This window comes from Vicia villosa, linkage group LG4 (assembly GCF_029867415.1).
Source record: "Vicia villosa cultivar HV-30 ecotype Madison, WI linkage group LG4, Vvil1.0, whole genome shotgun sequence".
NCBI classification, from domain to species: Eukaryota; Viridiplantae; Streptophyta; class Magnoliopsida; order Fabales; family Fabaceae; genus Vicia; species Vicia villosa.
The window spans coordinates 11,306,488-11,330,908 of record NC_081183.1 but is presented as its reverse complement, the minus strand read 5'-3'; the positions used below and the strand labels follow the sequence as shown (position 1 = coordinate 11,330,908).

Here is a 24,421-nt window from a genome sequence, read left to right as displayed (position 1 = left end):
CCTATCTTCTATTTTTTTTTTTTTATTTGTCTTTTAGTAAACTAGTATAAATATTTGTGACATGCCAAGAATGTGTGAAAACTTTATAATTAATAAAATAATTTAAAATAAACTATCAAATTAGTTGTTAAATTTTTTTTCTTAAATTAAAAAGATTAATCACTAACCAGATGCATCTTTTATTTTATTTTTACTATTTCTAAAGGATTGCTCAACAAACACTTACCAAAGAAACAACATCAATTATTACTTCATTCTTTTTAGTAACTTGGTGTGCCTCCTTATTTATTAGGCAACATATTTGAACTATGAGTCATTCACTCACATGAATACACTTAAAGTCCCACCCACAATAGAGTTTGACTCTACTCAACCAAAAGCTTCAATTTTAGAAACTCATACTCACAATAAATATTGAATTTGACTTCACAAAATGCAAAAACTCACAGATTTTCCATGTAAGTTATTTCAAATAAGAAATTGTTTTAATAATCACTTTTTAATAATCCATAACAAATGAGCCATTTAATAACCAACCAACAGCAATCAGAGTCTCTAAAAACAACTTTGAAACTTACTTTAACCTAAATTCAACAACAGTTTAGACACATTCAATAGTAATAATCTTAGTAGCTTCAAATACCATGTATCAAATTATTAGTTACTTAAACCATTGTTGAAACACAGCACAACCACCAGAGTATTATTTGCCCTACGATTCCTGACGGCTGGCCGCAAATCGTTTCCTACATTTTAGCCCGGTGGCCAGTTCAACTGGCGACCTCCAATGACGTGCACATGAATGTGGTAAACCGATTGGCCTGTTAAAATCAAAATCAAGAATCAAAAACTCAAAAAGTGATGTTATTCATCGAAGTTCAAGTTCTTGTATGGATAGTAACACTTACATCCTTGTGGCCCGTCGTTAATTACAACCCGGTAGCCTTCGGCAAGACCCTCTTGCTTCGCAACCAGCTTTGCAGTGTAGAGAAGTCGGCCAAGAATGTCGAAGTGCCTCTCCTCAGCCTGAAGAAACATCGCACATAAAGTGAGCTTGAGAATATAACATTCACATATTCGATACAAATTCCAAAACCGTGTTCATTGAGTATAACTGATTCCAATGCAACTAACTACTCTAATATGTCTATGAACACCGTAAGAGCGGCTGAAATTTACCTTGGAGATACCAGTCAAGCCGTCTCTGACTTTAGGAATGACTAGAATGTGCACGGGAGCTTGAGGATTTATGTCCCTAAAGGCGAGCACCTTAAAAAAGAAGGGAAAGCCAATATAGAGCACATGACTAAAAAACACACAAGAGTAAAAATTATTCTGAAGCCATAAAATAAGCTAAGGTAAGGCTTCTTTAAAGTGAACTTGTTTTTAAAATGAACAAGAGTTTGAATAAATTTAAAGTGAAGCATAATTTCAATATATTACATTCTCAATGTGGCTACACACTTGAAAATCTTTTGAACAGTTTGCATGTTTCTGCGTAAAAAAATCTAGAATCTAGACAGTAAAGAAACAGGCATGTGTGTGCGTGTGTGGACAAGAACTTCCATTGAAACTGAAAAAACGGGAGATTAATAGCATCCATACATAACAATACAAACAATGGAATTTCAACATAATCTATATCTATGAAGCACAGATACATACACAGACACCGAACACGATACCGACATGTCGACACCAGTAATAATTTGAAGAAAAAAATGAATAAATTAAACGTGATCAGAAGTGCCAGTGTCCAACTCTGACACATACACTGACACACATTTTTTCAAAGGTGTCGGTGCTATAGAGATCTATATTTGTAATGTTTTTTTCACAATGGATAGTTAAATTAAGTTCTTCAAGAAAACACCAAACATAACATCCACTATTTGTAATCACACATCATTAAGTACCTTATCATCCTCATAAACAACCGTAGAAGGAATCTCTTTGTTGATGATCTTGTCAAATCTGTGCATCACAAAAATATAATAACATTCAGCATAATAATGATAGCCACTTCAAAAATCTCAAAAAAAAACTAAAATTTCTTCTTCTACATCCAACACAAGGAGGCAAAACCTAGGAATCTAGACAAAGGTATTCAATCTTGGCCACAGCATAGCAGTTTTAGCATTGCCGAAACCGCATTGCAACCGCATTTGACCGCATCAAAAACCCTAATCAAAATCCAATCAAATGTAGATCCAGGTAAAATCAAACAAACAACCATTTTTCAAAAGTGGGTCCTATCAATCAATCACACAATTTCAAAAAAAAAAATAAATAATTTCCCCAAAATTAAGATTAACTCAATTGTAAAAATAAAAAATGCTAAAAAATCTCAGTACCCAATAACCCTAATTGAATAAAAATATAACCTTTTTAGGGTTTCTGTATCTATAAACAAAAAACCCAAATAATCAAAACATGGAAAAATCGGAACTTTATGAGAAATTGAAATACCCTAAAAAGAGAAGATTGGAGCATACATGGTGGGAGAATCGGAATCAGGAGGAATGGTAGCAAGGGCAGCTTCTTTCTCAGAAGCCATTGAAGTTGAATGAGTGAAGTGTGATGTCAAAACAGCAATTCTTTCACCTGTGTTGTTGTTGTTATTCTTCATATAGATCAAAAACGTGCTTATTCAGATCAGCTGTAATGACTTAAATGTCCATGCTTCCAAATGCACCGTACGATTATAGATCGCATTAGTTTGGCTGTATTTTCATTTTCAATTAACTTGACACTGCATATTTATTTTTTAACATAATTAATTTGCCAAAGCATAAGAAATAGGATTTTTTTTTTTAATCTTGTATATGTTAACTTTGCTACAAATAGCGAATAGAATAGTAGGTTGTAGTATATAAGTAACGAGATGGATGACTCGAGTACATTGTCAAAGAGTAAGGGTCAGCGCGTCGTCTGGATGCAATAAAAAATAAGTAAGGGCTTTTACATTTTTCGTAAATTGATATAGGTTAAGGAGTTAGTTAATGAGAGTCAGATTCGTTTTGGATCAAGAAATATAGGCACACTTACTGAAAAATCTATAAGAATAGTGGTCATTATGGTTATGAGGAAGATCAATCGCATGTGCCTCTAAAAAATAAGTGGACAGATGAAAAAGCAGAAGAATTATACAACTCGAATTTAAAGTTTTGGTTCACAGAAAAAATTAGATCGAACCAAAGTCTTGAAGGTTGCGTGACAGTTCCGGTCTGGAGGATTGGAACGACATGGAAGAGGAGCTTGTTGCAGTGGATGAAGTGAAAAATGATGTTGGAACGACAGAAGTTGAATATATTCTTAATTGATCGATTGATAAATTGAAACATGTCTCGAAGCTACAACTGGCAAAGTGATTAAGATCAAAGCATGTACATCTTGGTATTGTAAGATGGTTCTTTTGTAGAGTGATAACTATAGCGGCAATATCTTGAAGCATTTGGAACTTTGATCAAACACCTTAGATGTTACCATTAGATACGATTGTAACACCCCAAATCTACCCGATAAATTATACGGAAAATCAGAGTATAAATTCCAAACAAGTTCATTTGAGGTATCACATATTCGTCATCTCAAAAACATTTACGACTTACTTGCCTTCATATAGATACATAGCACAAGAATTTAAAACGATAATCAAATCATTACAAAAAAATCACTTTGTTTAAATTCAATAATTAACTCGCAGCGGAATCAACAAACTTCATAACTATTCAAATCAAGTCGTAGCATCATTGCACGGTAACTTTAAGTTACAATTTAAACCAAAACCATATAAAAATTCAGCAAAAGAATTAATAAATAAAACAATCGTTTTATCCCCCCGAGTGCTACGTATCAGAGCAAGACACCAACTCGACTAACAGCAACTAAAGACTTCATAAAATCACTTCAAAACTTCCACCGCTATCTTGAGTACCTGTCCGTTTCCCATGGTAGGGAAACATCATTCAGAAAGGGTGAGATATCTACCAATATAAACAAACGCATGATAAACAATATATTAGAATTTAATCATACGAAATTATCACGTTACAGCTTTCAGACTACATTTATAATAACAATTAACCTGAACAGTTATATTAACAAAAATCAATAACAACAACATATTAATAGTTATAACAACTATTTCTCATCTTCCAGACAATACCTGTCACAACACGTCATTAGTATAACAATTTATAATTAAAACTCCATATTATCACAATTTAACAACAACTCAAGTCACATCACATCACAATTAAATCACACTCATGCCACATACAATGAGACTCTACAACTGCACATGCATGTGGTACCCAGGGCTTCAGCCCCCATCACCAATTGCCAGTTAAACAGAGGCATCAAGGCATAAGCCTTCGTCACTAATTTGCCAATCTAGGCCGTCGCCAAAAATGCATATGTATATGAATGCAACAAACACACACAACAAACAACATCATCGTCACAAGGCATAAGCCTATATCGTCGCTATACTAATAAATAGAGGTATACATCGTCACTGAAACATCCTTCAACTTCGCATAAAACAACAACAATTATCACCACAACAACTAATTTCATCGAATCAACACGACAGAATCACAACAAATAATCAGGAATAATTTCCTACAAATTTAACCCCCACATATCATTCATCATGAGTCCGGTTATAGAGTTAGAACCCCACCCCTTACCTTGTATTCGGAGTCCATTCTACAATTCTACCGATCGAAGCCATCTAGCCTTAGCTCCCAAACATTGCCTCTTTTAATCTGAATAAAAAGCTGAAAATTTTCCTTAATTTGCAGCTACAGTGCGATGATGATATCTCACAACTCAGACCTTATTTTGAAGATCCCAACGGTCAAAAGTTAGATATAGGTGTTGCGAACCTACCCACAAAATTTGGTGATGAACCAACGGTTAATGAATCGGGGATCTTCGATTTAGTGAGACTGCTGCAAGAAAAACGGGGATGAGTTTCTCTCCTCTTTTCTCTCTTCTCTACAACTTCCCATGACCAATTCCCCAAGACTTTTTCTCTTCTAATTAGCCTAATCCTTATCTTAACCTAATTTCATTAAACCTATTGGGCCTAACATTCACACTCCACCTTTTACTACCACCATCACTTAATTAGGTCCATATAATAAATCTAGTATTTCTTCAATACTATTTCTACAACTTAATCAATTAATTAATAGACTAATTAATCATAAAAACCCATGTCAACAATTCTCAACACTCCACAAATTCAATAATTAAATTCGAAATAATTTGAAAGTATTTAATTAAATAATTAATTAAATACCGGGTGTTACAACGATAACTTAAAATAGTTGCAATATGGTTAACATTGATCAAAATTGGTAACATAAACTGTTATGATGATCAGAGTGGTTAACATAAGCGGTTGTGGCAATGCAACTGTGTAAATTTGAGAAAATAGATGAATAATTTGTGAGAATTATAAGACGGTTCCTATAAACGGTGTCATTATTCCATACTGGAACAGGAAAATAATGGTAGGTTAAAGGTAACCACCATGGAAAGACTTTCGGTAGGGTGGTAAATTTCTACAGTGACTTGGAGGGAAAGTGTATTTGTAAGGTTAGCATTCCAACACTCAAAATATATGAGTGTAACTCAGAGTCACGCTTATATAGGGGAGACGGTTAGGACCGTTTCTGATTGGCCCAATGTGAGTTGTGAAGGACTGTTGAATGTAGATCAACGACAGAGATGAAGACGAAATTGTACTATTATGTGATGTCTCCGAGAAAAAGTACACATATTCATTGTATGGTGGGTACTTCAGTCAGATTAAGTTTCTAGATTTCAATGATATTTTTGGGCCTTTGACTAGTTCGGACCAAAATTTAAACAAATAACATTATAACAACAAAAGTTGTTCTTTAAATATTAAAAATTATAATCAAGCACTATAGACTGTAGTGGTGTAACTGGAAGAAAACATGGGATCGGGTGAAGGCATGCGCTTCACTCATCGTTCTTTCCAAGACGCCCTTTTATTGGTTCGAGCGCCCCTCTTTTAGATAAGACGCCTCTTCTCTGAATACGTCACCCTGATCCTTAGTTTCTTCTACCATAACGCGCAATCGTGTGTTGAACGTGTATTGGGTCAACAAATGTGACATACAGGGTTGTGGGATTTAACTACATTCCCTGGAAATATACACTATGAAGACATGGGTTCCCGTCCAGGGGATTCTAAATTCCTCAATATCGTGATAAATTATACTAACGACAACACAACGCGGAAATATATAGAAACAAGAGCTTCTCACACCATGTTAGCTAGCTCTCAACCTTACAACAACCGTAAAGCCTCTAACAACCCTTAATCATAATGGATTGTTACTCATTTATATAGCAAGTATAATTGACGCCCACGGTGGGGCCCTAGTAAAACAAAATTGGGCCACACTCATCATTTACCCATTTTTGCTTCCAATATCTTTTCACAAGAATGTTCGAGGGAAGTTCAAAGAAGACCGTTAACACCATCGTTGGAGGTTTCATCGGGGGGTGAATCTAGCTCCTCATGGAGAAAGTACGCCTGACAGGTTTTAACATCAATCATCGCACTCGTTAAAGCTCTCAAAATCTCGGGCGGGGGACAATATCTCATTATCACATTTTTAAGAGGAGACACATTTAGCGTAATTCCCCACAATAATAACCTTATGGTTATCACAATTCAGTATGCCTATGATGCATGTGGTCTTGGTGAGATATGCATCAAACAAGTGGCGTATGTGTGTTGATTTCACCAACCTCAATGATGCATGTCCTATAGATCCATATCATTTTTCCAACATAGATCGTCTGATTAACAGATCTTTGAGTTACAAAATATTGAGTTTCATGGATGCATATTCAGGGTATAACTAGATTAAGATCGACTCCATAGATGCATCTAAGATGACATTCTACCAGAGGCTCATGGAAACAGTGTTCTCCAAGCAAATAGGGCACAACTTAAATGTTTACATTAATGACATGATAGTAAAGACGTCAATAAGTGAAAGCCATGCAACAAACTTGAATCCTAGGAACACTTGGGTCCAGACCCGAGGATTATAAATACCTCCATTTCGTGATAAACTAACCTAACGACAACATAACACATAAATATACATATACAAGAGCTTCTCACCCCACGTGAGGTAGCTCTCAACCCTACGACAATCTTAAAGCCTCTGACATTCTTTAATCATTAAGGGTAGTCACGTATTTAAACATTTAACAAGTATAAACACCATAAACACATTCTATATGATTTCTCGATTAATATTTAACATGAACATTTGCTAAAGTTATCTATCATAAATGGGTCTACTTTTATCCATTAGATCATGTAAAACTATTGATGTTATCGTAGTTATTTTATAAATTTTTTTAATCTTCTTTAAAATTTTGAAATAATATAGTATGGGAAAATATTAAGTGTAAATAAACCCCCCAAAAAATATAGTTTTATTTGATCTAATGGTCAAGAGTGGACTAGTATATTATAGACAAATTTAATCTTGTTCATGTTAAAATCCATTATTGTCAAAATTCATCTTTTTTATTGTATATGAATGGTTTTACAATTGCAACACTTAGAGTTTATTTTGAAAATATATAATTAATTGGACATGTTTGGTTCCTTAAATAGAATTAATTTTCTTTTTTTAGAACTAATTTTATTTATAATTAGAATTTTGTAACCTTTAAATTTAAATATAATTTTTATATTAAAATTTAATGATCAACTCATTTTTACAATAATTTATCTAAATATAAATTATTTTATTTTAAAAATCAATTTCTTTCGTAACTAAGAGTAGGGGTGGTAAACGAGCATGTCAGTCCCGCAAAAGCCCGCAAAAAACAGAGCGGGGCGAGCATATTTGAGAGTGCGAGTCTAAATCTTGCCCCGCCCTGAAAAAAATGAGGGCGGGGTGGATAAAGTCCGCGGGCATTGAACCTTCTACGCCTTAAAATAGTAAAATTGTATGAAAAAACTCATGCCTGCAAAAAAACGGGGCGGGCACATTAAAGAGAGTGGGTCTAAAACCTTGTCCCGTAATGCAAAAAAGTTTGGGCAAAACCGGCTTTCCCCGCGGGTCAAGCCCGTTTTGCCACCCCTAACTGAGAGGGAGTTCGATATTCTGACTCGAAACAGTTCGGCGGCTGCTACTGCAATGCAACGTCTGAGACTATTTTTGCGCCACTTTCAGCCTGTTGTTTCGGGCAGCGACAACGTCGTGTTGTTGGCGGAAGCAGACAATGTGTATTCGATTAGAAGTTGTTATTCCCTTTCAAATGTTTTCCATGTTTCTTTTGGCCCGGAGAAGGAGTTTGTCGAAGCTTTTAATCTTATTTGGAAATTGGATGTGTCTTACAAGATTAAGGCTTTTGGTTGGAGATGTTTTATCAATAGAATACCCACAAGGGATCTTCTTCTTATTAGAGGTATTTCTTTTCCTTCTTCTACTGTTTGTGTGTTATGCAGAACGGAGAGGTAAACGTTGAATCATATATTATTCTCTTGTGGAACTTCCGCTTTAATTTGGAAGGAGGTGGCTAGTTGGATCAACATTATTGATTTTGAGTCCGATTGCATCATGAGTAGTTTTTTGAGATGGAATAGTTTTTGCAAATCCAAAAAGGTGAAATCTGGTAGAGAAGAGAGTATTTGGTTGGCTACTTGTTGGACTATTTGGAAGCTTAGGAATGAGATCATCTTCCGGAATGATTCTTGAAATATTTTCGATATTGTTTGGAGCATTAAGGCGCTTATTTGACGGCGGTCGTTCATAGAAAAAATTATTCATACCAATTGCAACTTTTATGAGTTTAGCAAATCTCATTTGTTCTATCTTTATTAGGTTGTATTTGAAGTGTAATATTTTTTCGGTTCGAGTTTTGTCTCGACCTTTTGTAATCTCGTTATAAGACTTTTGGTTTTTTCATTAATATATCTTGATTTTAAAAAAAAAAACACATGAACCATATAATGTTAAATTTTTGTGTTAAGAAATCCTTACTGTGGAACAAATATAATTGGATGCACTATACCTAGTGTATAATAGAAAAAGACTAGAGAGAGTAAGTGGTGTCTCTTTCGTGTGTACTATATTAGATAACATTATGTACTATATTAGATAACATTATTTTCCATGTTTTGTTACTATTTGCATCTTGATCTGTGTGAATTTTTGTTCTCATTCCCAAAGCTAAAACAAAAGGACCATTTTTGTTAAGATATTCAACGGCAAATAATACTAGTACTTGACATGCAAGCAGGTGTTACACTCAAAGTTTATTTTCTTTTCCAGTTTTTGTTTTTATCTTAGAATTGTCCATTCTTTCGATTTAACTCTTATCATTTTCTTATTCATCAATCAATGCTTCTAATTCATGTAATCTAGTCTATATAAAGGTCTCACAAATAATATATCACAATGATTAATTAGTTAAGTAAAAGATTTTAATGGTAAATTTAACGAATAATTTTTTATTTTTTTTTTAAGTTAGAAATTAGATAAAAAATGATTAACATGCTATTTTTTTTTAAGATTTAAATGATTAACATGCTATTTTTTAAGTTAGTAATTAGATAAAAAATGATTAACATCCCGGTGTTCTGAATTTTTTTATTATTGCGCTCTAGAAAGCCTTATGAGCAACTGTTCCATATCGGCCGTAGGTTTAGTAACGTGTATGTCCAATTATTCGTCCAAAGACATATCCAATAAAGGGTCGAGGGTCCAATACACCTGCGGCTATTAGACCCATACTCAATCCACTCCGCTGGCAGCGACTACCAATCGTTAGACGTGATCTAACAGACCTCACGTTCCATGCTAGAAAACGTGGGGGTGGTTCTAACCGTTTTCCATATATAATGTATCCACGACAATTTAGCACATATATTTTTATCCACAACTTACCTCATTACTTGGACTCGTGAATTAAAAATGTTAAAATATTAATTTTGCAGGTCTTTTTCATTCCACCGCATCGGAAATATTCTACATGGCTAAAATTGATTTCAAGAGCTTAAATCCATCATTTATGATTATTACATCTGCGAACTAAATTATTAATTTTTTATAAATTTTTTTTATTATTTTAAAAAAAAAAATCAACTTTTATCATCATGGGCCCAAACCACACATTTTTTTTTTTTTATGTTTTCTTTTGTATGACTCAACCCAAACACTTTAGTTTCCATTTTTAGGTTATTGTAAGCAATGTTCTCTCCTAAGGAATGTTCCACTTTCTCACAAGTGTTTTGTTTGTGCTAAGGTTTTTGCAGCATCCATGTCTGTTTTTTTTAATTCCTTAGTGCATAGTATGATGATGATAGCTTTAGAAAAATAACATGCATAATTAGTTTGTGACTCTCTCTTTCTCTCTCTAAAACACTATCATCCTATGTTTGTGGAGCATCTGTTCTGTAGCATTTGATTCCTTTTTAACCTGATCTTGCTCTTTTTTTCCCTTCTTCTTTTGGAACCAGTTATTAACCACACTTTAAACCCCTTTTCAAAATTGCATGCTTTGTGTTTGTGAAATTGTCTCTGTTACCAAACTTCAAAGAAAATTGATTTCATTTTCCAGGTATGTTCTCTTCTCTTCTCTCCCTTTTTCTTTTTCTTTCAATTTTGGTTTCAAGTTTATGCCTTTAGATTAATAAAGTTGCTTCTTAGAAACTTTATCTTTGGCTTTTCAGTTCATTTTGTTGCTAATAGAGATTGAAGTGGATTCTGAGTAAAGGGTTGAATTAGGTTTAGAAATGGAAGCTATATAGAGTTATATGTTTTTGAGGTGAGTGTTGGTGAAAAAAAAATGGTGTCTCAAAGTGGAACAGTTCAAGAGTCAAAGACTACTACACCTTTATCTAGGTCAGGATCTTTGTATAATCTAACCCTTGATGAAGTTCAAAACCATCTTGGTAATTTAGGGAAACCACTTGGAAGTATGAACCTTGATGAGCTTCTCAAGAGTGTGTGGAGTGTTGAAGCTGGCGAGGTTTCTGACTTCGGTACTGCTAACATGCAGCAGAATCAACTTAGCGAAATGAATCGACAGGGGAGTTTATCGTTATCGGGAGATATTAGTAAGAAAACTGTTGATGAAGTATGGAAAGATATGCAAGAAAAGAAGAGGGGTGTTGATAGGGATAGGGAAGCGCGTGAAAGACAGCAAACACTTGGTGAAATGACTTTGGAGGATTTCTTGATGAAAGCTGGTGTTGTTGGTGAATCTTTTCATAATAAGGAAGGTGGTGATTTGTTAAGGGTTGATTCGAATGAGGATTCTCGGCAAAATGTTTCACAGCATGGTCATCATTGGATGCAATTTCAGCTTCCTTCGACGCAGCAGCCTCCACAGCATCAGCATGAAAAGCATTTGATGCCTTCTTTTATGGCTGTTCATGCCATTCAACAACCTTTTCAAGTTGCAAGGAATCCGGTTTTGGATGCAGCAATGTCACCGTCTTCTCTAATGGGTACTGTTAGAAAATAAAATAATATCTCTTAGTATTTCGATATTATGCTAGAATGTTCGATGTTCTTGTATTTTTTTCCTCCTTTTTTCCAAAGCCTCACACCTTTATCAGGTGCTTTTTCAGATACACAAACGCTAGGTCGAAAAAGGGTTGCTTCTGGTATAGTGGTAGAGAAAACCGTGGAGAGGAGGCAAAAGAGGATGATTAAAAATCGGGAATCTGCTGCTCGGTCACGAGCTAGAAGACAGGTTATTCTCTTTCTTCTGTGTGCATGATGTTATATCTTTGAAGTCTATTTTATTTTTTGATACAACGAAATATCTGTGCCAATGGAATGGACAGGCTTATACACAAGAACTGGAACTTAAAGTTTCGCGTTTAGAAGAGGAAAATGAAAGGCTTAGAAGACAGAATGTATGTTTCTATGCCTTCTAGTTTATCATTGTATGCTGATATTTGTTAATACGGTATCTTCTCTTGGCATACCTTCTATTAAGGAAATCAATGGTTGAAATAGTTGGACGTTTTGAATTGAACCAACCTGGTAGTTTCTAGTTATTTGCACCATCGAGGTGATTTTGGAAACTCTTGTTTATGTGTATTCCCTTGGCAGTCACGTACTTTAATATTTATCGCTGTGCCTATTTTCTTCGAAAGTAATAGCGCTAGAAGATGATAAAGATGGTTCCATAAACAGGAATGGCCTCTGGTTTAGTAACGATTTCTTGGTCCATGTTATTTAATAGACAGATTGATCGGATTTCAATGAGCGAGGGTTGGAACTGTGGCATAGAAAGCTATACGATGCACGCATACATGTTATACATCTACTGAGACAATTCATATCTACTCACGGTAATATTTTTGTTGTTACAGGAGATAGAGAAGGAGGTGCCATGTGCGCCGCCACCCGAGCCGAAGAATCAGCTTCGCAGAACTAATTCAGCATCCTTCTGATGTCAATCTATCACAGCTCTCATGTGTATTATGCATTTGACTCTCAAACAAGTTTCTATGCCATTTGGAAGTGCATTTACCACTAAAGTTTTGTTGTACCTATATTTTTACCAAGTCTGAATTATGATATATATTTGAGTCTAATTCTGGACCTACTTGTGGATTAACTACCATTTTCTCTTTATATATGAGCTTTTTTGTAACTTATAGTCATTGCCAGAGTAGTCGATCTCAGATAGCGGCGCAGAGCAGATAGCTATTGTGGGATAACGCCGTAGTTGGCCGCAATTGATTATTTTGGTCATTGTTCCCTTGTATTTGCTTAGACTAGTTGAAGTTTTAACTATTTCATTTCAAGTAGAAAGTACTTGCTGTTAGTGTGAAGAAGTTTGTAGACGAGTGGAATTTGGTTACATATATCTGAATGATTATTGCTTGCTAGTAAATGATTAACTCTTAATTATTACATATAAGTGAATGTACTTTTTTGACCTTGTTTGTTTCATGAGAATATGATGTAAACAAATAATGATTTTTTTGTTCCATTGACGAAGAGGTAGTAACCACTAAAATTTACACACAATCGCGAATACCAGGAACTCACACACAACCGTGAATAACTTTGGTGATGTCCGATATTGTAATATTGATTTCTACTTGTTGAGTTGGGATTTTTCAAATTGCAATTTTCCAATTGACTGATGTGACTCTGATTGGAATAGTGAGAGCATAAAAGTTCTTTTGACTTGTGTGAATGGACTTTAGTGGAGCAGCATCTCAATATTTTTGTAGGCCAATTTGAACTAGAAGAGTATAATAATCTTATAATCTTTATTAGTTGTTAATCACATTGTTTGCAAGTGTTAGTTAACTTAAGTGTAATACACATAGGAAGGATTAACTTTGAGATAGAATTAGAATAAAATAATATATGTTATTGTATTGAAAATATAAAATGTTAGTACTTGTTTAAGAATATCTTTATTTGACTAGTTTAGTAGCAAATATTCTTATCTCAATGTGTTCAAGGGAGAGCACATCAATGTTAGTGGAGGAAACCACTACATGAAAAAATGTCCCCCATTTGGTGTATACAAAAGAAATGCTAAGTTAAAGAATGTAAAGTCAAAGACTCTAAATCCTTTCTCATGTACAATAACAATGTGTCTTTTGGTGATGTCAAGCATCTTCAAGTTCCACACTGCATAGCTTTGTGTCATCACAAAAATTTAGTAGAAACAAAATCTGCAATTGCCAAGCTTGATGTTAAACCAGGCGACTCAATTCCAAAAAGATTAATAAGTCCAGGTATTCCATGAATGTCCTCTCCCTGTAAAACAAAATCAATAGGTGACTGATAGGGTCCCGAAAGTTTAGGTCGGATCCCCGAGTATCCTGGTTCCAAAGATCCATCCTTTAGATTTGGATAGTATTTTCTTATCTCTGGATAAAACTTCTCGGCGCGGTTTGCATGTACTGAGTAGTCGAACCTATGATCAATGGTTACATAAGTTAGTGATCCAAACTGATGATTCAATGGTTACTTAAAAAATTGAGATACTAAAGAAATTCAAAAGCATGGAGATGAAAGGTTATTAGAAAGTACTTATTTTGAAAGCTTGAGATATCATCAACACCGTCGATCCATTCGACATCCGGACCAAACTTGACCTGACCGTTCAAGTCTAAAGTAACATGCACTCCAAGTCCACCGTCCTCCGGTATAGGATATATCAAATGTTTGAAAGGAGCTTTCGTATTCGACAACGTGAAGTAGCAACCACGCGCATAATAGGCAGGAGGAATAACTCGGTTTTGTAGACCGGTAAATCTTTTTGCAAGGGCAGGGGCACTAAGGCCTGCAGAGTTTACTACAAGTTTAGGAAAAAGTAATAATTCTGGTTGCAAAATTGATGTATCATTCCATTCTTTAAGATTCTTTGTTTCTGATATATGGAGACAAATCTCATTTCCTTCTATATGTCCGCCGATGACGGTTGAATTGTAGGTGAAGGTTGTTCCGTGATTTTCAGCTTCCCCCTGAACCAATGACGGTACAGTATTTAATACAAACTGTTGTCAAATAGCAGCTGCAGCGGCGCTATAGCATGGTAGCATAGTGGAATATGAACAAACTGTTATTTTACGAGATACGCGATATAAAACTGTTATCTTTACAACATGGTAAAAGAAGCTAGAAAAGCATACCACTAAAGAGAGCATTAAAGAATGAGAATCGACAATCCCTGAGAGAGGTGATAGTATCGCTTTCACGCATTGCAATTCTGGTTCCATTTTCATGGCATCAACACCGTCTATCACCTTCAAACCATCAACACCGTTCCGAATACCATGATTTAAAATTTCATTTAACTTTGGAATCTCGGAGGATCGAGTAGCCACTATAAGCTTACCAGTTTGTTCATGTGGAATATCATGCTTTGAGCAATACTCGTATAACATTTCTCTTCCTTTTACACAAAAAATCGCCTGCAAAAGAAGATTGAATTAAATTCTAAACAAAAAAGAGGGGAAAAACTAGTCATGTTTTGGTTAATTGCACGGAAAAAGACTAAGAAAAGAATACTCAAGAATGTTATAAGATGTAAAAAACTACTAGCTACTTTCATTTTGCAAGCTGAAAGAATATCTCAGGGTTTTAAATGGTTGTCCACACACAACCATAACTACAGCGGTAACATCAAGGATTATGATATACTAGTAGCGCCTGCATCGACATCACAACTGTTGGTGCATCAGTAACAATTTTAAACGATATCACCAATCGCAAAACATAACCGCCATGACCGCCTTTGAGGGTGTGCAAGACGGACTACCACACCAGACCTAACATTTAACACAGTTAAATAATGGCCAAATAGGCCCTCATAAAATATGACCATCCTACACAGCACCTCCGAAAACTTAAGACGACCTTGATAAATGCGTCTACAAGAGAAAGTTTAAACTTTGGAATGGTCCTAAACCTATGTAATTTACTCCAGCAGTTCATTTCTGACATCTTAAGCAAACATGGAATATAGCCATTCTTGCTACAATACAACTTAAATGGATCAAACTACACCAATTGCATAAATGTTCAATGGTGCATTCAACTCAACTTCCAATGCATATCCTCTTTAGCCTAATTAATTTAACAGTCTCTTACACTTTAGGTTGAGTCTAACTCACTAAGGTTAAAAAAAGTTCTTTACCGCAAAAATGACTGCAACAAAACGGTATCAGAAAGTGCGATACTTATACCGTTATTCACGTTTTTATGATAAAGAACAAACTGCAATTAATTCTCACCACTACGGCCGCAATCAGCGTCGTAGTTAGTGTCGTAACATCTATACCGATCGAAATCACAAAATCCTTTACGCAATCCTACTAACACACTCATTTGGGGTTCCAGCTTTTTGGCTAAAACTCACCAACCCAATTTGATTTTCTCATCAACTAACACAATATCAAAATTCAACAACAATCAAGAACAAAAAAAACAGAACTTTCTTGATGGGTTCACATAAAAATGAAAACTTTAACAACAAAAAGACACACCAACCTTCAAAGAATCACGAGGGTAATAAATTCCAGCATGAACAACTTCACTGTTTCGAGAACTAGTCCCAGTCCCAAAACTAGGTGCTGATTCAATGACAATCACCTCTCTACCCTTGAGTGCCATTGCCCTTGCAACTGCTATTCCAACCACACCAGCTCCTATCACGACACAATCTACTTTCTCCCTTGGAACAGAGTACGAGGTTGTTCTATCATTTTGAGAAGTGCTGTTAATGTTTCTAACACAATTGCCAAACAAGTGATTTCGTTTCATATGAACATCACATCGTACCAATGTTTGAATTGTTTTCTTCAGCATTGTAGTAACTCACTTGGATGCAGATTTTGTTGTTATTCTTTTCAATTTGTTTGTTGGTTGATATAGAAGAATGATCAAGGAAGTAATGGATCATGGACTTGGATTTTAAACTTATTCTTTTTTTTTTTGGGATTTTCTTTCTACACACCCTTAATCTTCTTAGGAGTCTTATGCGAAATTTCAGTTTTATTCCCTGAATTCGGAGATGCAAATTTGAACGCACTACATTTTATTTTTTATGAGTGTTTTCGGAGATCCATATCCAAAACACTTTTTTGTCAAGATCAGGGGAGTTTCAAAGATGCACCTCCAAAAAAATTCATTTTTTTAAGTTTTGGGACTTTTCGGAAATACATCTCCGAATTAGGGTATATACATCTGTTTGTACAAATTTCTGACAAACAATCTCTAGCCACTTATGGAAGTTTACTTGCAGAATCGGCTATAGAATCTTAGAATTAGTGTTAGGTTTGGAAAAGTTTTCGTGTTTGAATTTGGTATTGAGACTGGGTAAAAACCAAAGAAATGCAAATAAACGGAATATAGTAAAACAATTTGACAAAGTAAAATGAACACTTGAAAATAAAAACTGGAAAATAAACTATTTTGAATTGAAAGTTGGACGCATGCATACATTTTAGAAGTTGCTTGTTTCTCTCTGATTGCAGATACTTTGAGCTTTTCTTACAATGTTACAAATGCGACCTCTAAAACTGAAAATGACATCTACTTATATATACAAACAAAAAATAACTATTATTCCTGGTCGACAAATCTCAACCAGCTATGTAACTATCCATGCGAAACTTCTCTTGGCCACTTTCCCACATTTGTTACAACTCTTTGCCCAACCATCCTTCGACTAGCTAGGCTAGTTTTTGGAGTCGATTTCCATTCACTATGCTCTCTGGAAGTTGATTCTTATTCGACATCCTTCCCGTCGGCCAACCACTTCTATCTCTCAGCACTTCTGCTTACACACTCTTGAGCTTTTACTCAAACTATTCAAGCTTTTATGCTTTGGTCGAAATTTTTGGGCTAACAAATTGCCCTCTAAAAGGTCAGTTTTGATTTAGAATACGTTTGACTAAGAAACTTGAGCCTTTTTTTCTTTGATGAATTTTTTACTACTAATTTATTTGCTGATGTCATTTGACATGATTACTACTTTCTGCGCTGCAATTTTTGAGGCTCTCCCATCACTTTTCATGATCACTCCTACTCCCTAAATCGTGGGTTTTCAAGTTACTACCACTGACTCTCCCATTTCTTGGAAACGGAAGCGCCTTTTCACCTACACGTAGCCACCATGTGTTCAATTCTACAACACTCATTTCTTCTATAAATATCACCTTTTATAAATACCACACTCGGGCAACATTAACTATGAACTTATGATGCCTATATGATGCTTCCTCCGCTTCCATCCATAATATATTGGAAAATATGGACGTCTCTCTTCAGTCTATGATTTGTAGGGTTTGCACTCGGCTTTCACGAAAATTGTCTCCAGAGACCGGCACAATCCTAGTTCTGGACTTGGAACTATATTTCTCGCTGATATTCAGGATTTTGGAGAGAGTCGTAGACCTTAATAATGAAACCAAGACTAAGGTCGGTGACCAACCGAATTCGAAATAGAGAACCTCTGTGCTCGCTCCCAAACACCGTTGCTTTTGAGAATGGGAGAGACGTGAATAAAGAAACCAAACATAAAACACAGATTTACAGGGATAATTTGGATCATAAGGTTGAGTATGATTCAATTTGACGTCATGAGGACGTTACGAGTCAATATCAAAATTTGGATTTGAAACTCTGGAAATCATAGGAATTTAAAGTCGTTTCCTACAGACGGCGCCATTGTTCCATTTCGGAACCATAAATGGAAAAGATTACAGATACTACGGCAAAGCCAAAATTCCTGGTCAATTCACTGATGTGGCACCATGGATTGAAGGTCATGATCATAGTGTTTCTTGAACTAGTGACATTGATTTTGAATCAATATCGTTAATCGATGTCGATCTCGAATCGATCTTGAATGGTTAGAACTTCAACACCCAAGTTAGGTTATGGCTCAAGTAATCCTAGTGAAAATGGAGATTAGAGATTGTCTACTTGGAAATCTTTTATGAATGTATTTATACCCTGAGGAAAATAGAGCGGGTTCAAAAATGCGTCCAAAGTATTTAGGACAATATATTAATGTATGGTACCGACTATATATGTTTTCTTATCTTTTAAAAGCTTTTAAACAATTGATTTTAGGCCAACCAATGTATTGGTGCATAATGCCAATCGATTGGCTCATTAATTCTGACCCCAAAAATTTTTCTTTTTGGTGCCAACCTCTAGCCTATAAACAGAGGCCCCTTCCATAATATGTTTACATCTATAATTGTGAGCTCTTATATGTCACTCCTCACTCTCTCTAAAAATATTTTCTCACTTAGAAATTTGGTCGTAGTGCTATCGAGAAATGTCATTTCCAAGTGAGGCATTTATGTAGTTTTGGAAGTGTGGTATTGTAAATTCATCAAGAAACATTTTTTTTTACTTTGGTTGAATAATTCATCCAATTAAGGATTGTTTATTTGGATCCGAAGCTAAACTCTTTAAAAGCTTTGGTTTGAGGATTTAGTTACTAACTCATCGATTGTATTCGAAGGCTCAGCCTGTTCAAAAGCTTCATTGGTTCAAGATCATCCACTACAACTAATAACACTTTTTATGACGAAGCTTTTACCACGTACGATAAAAAACCGCGGATACATGTGATCGGAGCGCCTTGTTTTATTTAAAAATAATAATAAATCAGTTACCTCGGATTTAAATAAAATCGACATAAATATATGCTCATGGTTTGAGGTTTGATTCCCAAATCCTTTTGTTTAATGTTTTATATGGAACCAAAAAGACGCCTTTATTTTTTTAGATTTTACGACGGATATGTTACCTCGATTTTTTGTAAAACTGACATAAATATATGTTGTTGTTCTCCATTAATGTTGTTCTTGTTGTTCTCCATTACTGTTGTTGTTGTTGTTCGCCATTACTGTTTTTCTTGTTGTTGTTCTTATTCATTACGGTTGTTTTTGCATATTGTTGGTTTTGAGAAGCATTACTTTGAGTTATTTTAGGTTTTGGTGTTTTGGATGGTTAACATACAAACTGCCTCAAGAGTCAATGAATATGGAAAAGGCTTTGAGCTCTCTGAGATAATTTACTGTAAGTTATAATTTTTATAGATGAAGCATTTCCTTTATTTTTGTTTTAGTTTTATTCAGATTTAGTATAGGATGAAAGCTGATAGATTAGTGTGTATGAAACAATTAAATAAAACCCTAAATTACTTGTAACCCTAAGCTCACAAATAAGAAACCATAGAATAAAACTTTCATTAAGTAGTATTACAAAAAGTTCATTTTTAATTAATCATATCTAAATCCTCTGGCAGACAGAAAGTTTGACCAAGTATAATCTGTTTCATCATCATAATTGATGATGACTGGTCTTTTCACCTTTCTTCTTCTTGATCTTCTCTTCCTGAGAGCTCTACTGGGTCTTAAAGGTTCGGTAGCATGGTCTCTTTCAACAACTTGGACCTCTACATCCATATAAGCTTCTGTCCTCTCAGCATTGGATGAAGTACTCAGTTTCTGTTTTGGTTCTTTCATGACTTGGACATCTTCTTTGATTTCTTTGGATAAAGTTTCAACAGAAGTACTCATTTTGATTCTCCCTCTTCTATGATTTCTCTGGATGAAGTTATTTTGCTTTTATAGTGATTCTTCTGATTTTTCCTCTTCTCTGATCTTTGGAAGTCTTAAAGCCAAAAGATTTCACGCATGTTAAGTACTAGTAATTCCTTCTAACTATTGCTTCTTTAATTCTCCACATTTTCTTATCTTAGAAGTTGGAAAGATCTTCTGGTAGACTAGCTACCTTGAGCTATTGAATAATTACATCTCTCTGCCTTTACAAATGTCTTTTTCCCTTCTTTGATATTCCTTTTCCTCATTCTTACGCATAATTTGATGAAATTATGTGTATATTATAGGTTCCTAATGAATTGTGTCATTGATGTTATTCTTGTTCTTGTTAATTTTGTTTTTGTTGTTGTTCTCCATTATTGTTCGTGTTGTTGTGGTTCTTCATCCAATTCTAAAAATAATAAAAGTGATGATGTTGGGAATCGAACCCACGTGCAATTATCATTACCCCTCAGCGTTTTAATAACCGATGTGATAAAGGGTAGCTTTTCATGATGAACTACGTTACCTCGCTTTCTCATCCGACGCCAAATGCACTTTGCGTCCGACATTATATGTGTTTTTTGTAGTAGTGATCCCTGTATATAAATCTCAAGTTGGTTCATGGTTATTCTATGTAAAACCCCGGTTCGGTTTGAGATCAAACTAGTATTAAAATCTCAAGATGGTCCATGGTTATCCTGTATAAAATCGTGGATTGGTTCGTAAGCTTAGCACAGTTAAAAGCTTCTTAAGGTTGGAGATAAGCCTGGTATAAAATCTCATAGGTTCGTGATCAGCCCTTGAAAACCCCGATTTGATTCATGAGCTCATCTTAGATTAAAAGCTAACCTATGTTTGAGAAAAACCCGTATAAAATCTCGATTTAGCTTAGGGAAAATTCGCTTCAAGTTGTTGTTTGGAAGGAAGACTAACCATTTCAATTCGACGTTTGGAAGAAAGACTAATCGTTTCTCTCATTTGTTTGTTGTTTGGTTGGATGTTAGCCAGAAACTCATTTTTCTTGTAAAAATAGGTTCGAGAGTTCAATCTACTAAAAGCTCTTAAGTTTTATTGAAAATTATCAAGATCAAATCTTAGGGATAGGAGGATAAGTCTTCTTGAATGATTCTACATAATTCCTTGTGCATTCTCTTTTCTCTTAAATTTTACTTTCCGCAAGTTATATATATATGCTGCTTAATTATAAAATGTTTTTAAACTCTAAAAAATGATCCAATTTTTTTTCTTCAAATTACCGTTTTATTGAAACACGTATTCACCCCCTCTTGTGCGTTTAGTCATATGCCCAATAGACACCACTAGTACACCAACACTCTCATAACCATACAATATGACCAAATTTCTCTTGACCTCTCTCTATTAGAACAATCCTTCTTTAAGTGAACGATTTTATAACAAATAAAACATTTTGACCTTGACTTATCAAACCCCTAGGATTTGAACTTTAACATGGATCTCTTCTCATCTTGGTACCCTGTAATCTCACTCTTTTCTCTTAATACACTCAAGCCTTCACCACGATCGTCAATATTCAAATATTTCATCTTTGATAGCCCTTTGGATCTTCAAGCCATCTGGACTTCATCTAAGGTAATAATATTTTCTTTATCATAAAGAAGGGCATCCTTGAAATGCTCAAAGGATTCAGATAATGAGATTAAATTAGGATAGCCTTGTCTTCATTATTAATCTTCACCTCAATATATTACAAATTACTAATGATCTTATGAAATATGTCAATTGTTCCATAATGGATTTGTTATCCATCATACTGAAAGAATATAGTTGTCATTTCATACATAATCTGTGAGTCAATCACTTGATCATATACAAATCATGACCCACATCTTAGCCACAATATTCTCTCTTAATATTTACCATAGAACTTTGTTCTCGAGGCACAAGATAATGACACTCTTAACCTTGTCCATCATCTTGTTCTTCTATGTGTGTATTAGGTTTGCAAGCATCAATATATCACACCCTTTAACGGTTCTGCACACTTTTGTTGAGTTAAGATTGCTTGCATATTCACTTTTCACTAGAGGTGAAAAAATGAGCCTGGCCCGCTGAGCATGCCTGTTTTGCCAATAATTTTTACGGGGCGGGTCAGGATTTTAGACCCACATCTTATAATATACCCACCCACCTTTTTTTTACAGGCACTGACATTAATATAGAATTTTGCAATTTTTAGGCTTTAGAGGTGAATCTTCTGCGGGCCCGCCCTGCCCTTATTATTTTACCTGAGTGACCAATATTTTATGCTCGCACCCTCAACAATGCTCGTCGTGTCCGCACTGTTTTTTTTGTGCGAGATTATGTAGGACTAGCCTAAACATGACAGATATATCTGTTTACCACCCTTACTTTCCATAATCTGAAAGCATTATCCCTAGAAAACTTCTCGGCATCCCATACAAAACTCATGCACCTCACTTGTAAATGTAACCCTTTACTCCATGGTAAACGCAACTTATTATGAATAAATTGATATAATAAATGACCTAAAATAACAACAATTAAAATAAATGACCTAAAATAAAATTAATCAATCATAAATTGAGAAAAAAACACAAGAAGAATAAGAAAATAAATTACCTCTGTTAGGAGAGATGCAATGCAACACGTTTCCTTGTAACACCCGGCATATGAGAAGAGATACATGAATGTACTAAGTTCTCCCAAAGTGCACTATATTTGTCAAATGCGATATTTTTTTCTTTTCAAAATTTTAAATTGATATTTAAACCAATCACCCCATAACATATAAAATAAGTAGTGAAATCTAAATTTAAATTAAACTAATAAATATTATTAAAAAATGAAAAACAAAAAATAATAAATTAATATATTAAATTATAATAAAAAATATTAAAAGTATATATAAACCTTATTTTGATTTGATTCAATTAAATATATATTTTTAAATATAAAATCTACACTAATCTAATTGATTTTCTATTTTGATATAAAAACCCCTATTTCAATAAGATAAAAGTAATGAGTAGTGGAGGATCTTTTAATTTTGGGAACATGCAATAGTACTGATAGAATATGGGTTAGATGATGGGTCGTATTTTGCGGCCTTTGTGGGATCAGATCAGAGTAAGGGAATCATGTATATTTATTTTAGGTGAATTCTATGTGCTCCACATACCTAAGTGGTATAAATATCTAAGGTTCAACAATTTTGAAAAAAAAGGCAAGATTCAGTGTCTTATGAGTTATGATTTTCCGACATTATTTTACTTAGTGTGCATGTTACATTGTTGCATAATTTTCGTAGATTTTTTTCATAGATTTTGAGATAGCTACAACTCTTGCACATCCTTATATATTTGAACTTTTATTTTGGGAATATTTTTGACAGTGCCTAAATCTTTCATGCGAATGATTAGCAGCGATAATCAAATTATACATATAATAACATGAAAATAAAAAAAAATTATCGGTAAAACTCATAACAGAAACACAATGTCATATTTAGTCCCTATAAATATGCGACCCTATATTTTTAATTTCTATAAAAAAATTCTTTAATAAATGATCTTTCTAAAAATTTTATACATCCAATTTCAGTTTCTGCTATTTTCTAAAATTTTAAAAACTGATTAATTATCCTTTAATTTTTAAATTTTTAAATAATTTTTTTTATATATTTTTAGAATACTGTAAAATATTTATTTACCAAGTTTTAGAATTTTTTAAAACGAGAAAATTAAATACGAAAATTTCAAATTTAAAAAATAATAATAAAAGTAATGAAAATCTAAACTTAGAAATTAAATTTCGAGTTTTTTTTCAGGAACTATTTAAAACATTATGAACATGTCTGCAAAATAATAATTCTAAAATACACATTGGTTTGACAGCAGAAATTGAAATTACATGCATAAAAATTTTAGAATGACCATTCATTGAAGAAAAATTTTATAGAAACTAAAAATGCAAGGTCACATATTTATAGGGACTAAAAACGTATTTAACCCTATATTATTTATAGTCAATCTAAAACATGTATGAATGGTGTGTTTCTCCTATTATTTTTGAGTTTGTTTTAAACCACATACATATTTAGGAATTACAGAAAAACTCATATATGTGAATATATGCGAGGAAAAATCCGTCACAGACACGAATTGAACAGTTTAATGGATATCCACGTATAAAATATACAAATATTAATTACTTATTTCTTTACGGATAAGGATACATATTTAATAATACTCGCACCTGTGAATATCCGTATTCGCTAATAATTAACAA

At 34.1% G+C, this 24,421-nt stretch overlaps 3 protein-coding genes across 4 annotated transcripts; 1 reads left to right on the top strand and 2 right to left on the bottom strand.

The window, feature by feature from the left end:
* Positions 1-510: 510 nt before the first annotated feature.
* On the bottom strand, positions 511-2,673 carry LOC131598811 (14 kDa zinc-binding protein). The gene is made up of 5 exons (XM_058871371.1): positions 2,496-2,673; positions 1,917-1,974; positions 1,180-1,269; positions 909-1,026; positions 511-821 (listed from the first exon to the last, which is right to left on the bottom strand). The coding sequence occupies exons 1-5, from the start codon at positions 2,627-2,629 to the stop codon at positions 754-756; spliced, it is 468 nt and encodes a 155-aa protein (XP_058727354.1). The 5' UTR covers positions 2,630-2,673; the 3' UTR covers positions 511-753.
* A 7,577-nt stretch (positions 2,674-10,250) lies between these two features.
* LOC131594492 (ABSCISIC ACID-INSENSITIVE 5-like protein 2) lies at positions 10,251-12,933 on the top strand. 2 transcript variants are annotated; one of them, XM_058866640.1, is made up of 5 exons: positions 10,251-10,638; positions 10,751-11,530; positions 11,642-11,778; positions 11,873-11,944; positions 12,407-12,933. In XM_058866640.1, the coding sequence occupies exons 2-5, from the start codon at positions 10,867-10,869 to the stop codon at positions 12,485-12,487; spliced, it is 954 nt and encodes a 317-aa protein (XP_058722623.1). In that variant the 5' UTR covers positions 10,251-10,638; positions 10,751-10,866; the 3' UTR covers positions 12,488-12,933. The 2 variants fall into 2 exon arrangements, with proteins under 2 accessions (XP_058722623.1, XP_058722624.1); XM_058866641.1 differs by having other exon boundaries at positions 10,254-10,638; positions 11,654-11,778.
* Positions 12,934-13,414: 481 nt separating this feature from the next.
* LOC131594491 (L-2-hydroxyglutarate dehydrogenase, mitochondrial) lies at positions 13,415-16,425 on the bottom strand. Its single transcript, XM_058866639.1, has 4 exons — positions 16,056-16,425; positions 14,696-14,977; positions 14,094-14,527; positions 13,415-13,977 (listed from the first exon to the last, which is right to left on the bottom strand). Exons 1-4 carry the CDS (start codon positions 16,371-16,373, stop codon positions 13,707-13,709), a joined length of 1,305 nt encoding a protein of 434 aa, XP_058722622.1. The 5' UTR covers positions 16,374-16,425; the 3' UTR covers positions 13,415-13,706.
* Positions 16,426-24,421: the final 7,996 nt, after the last annotated feature.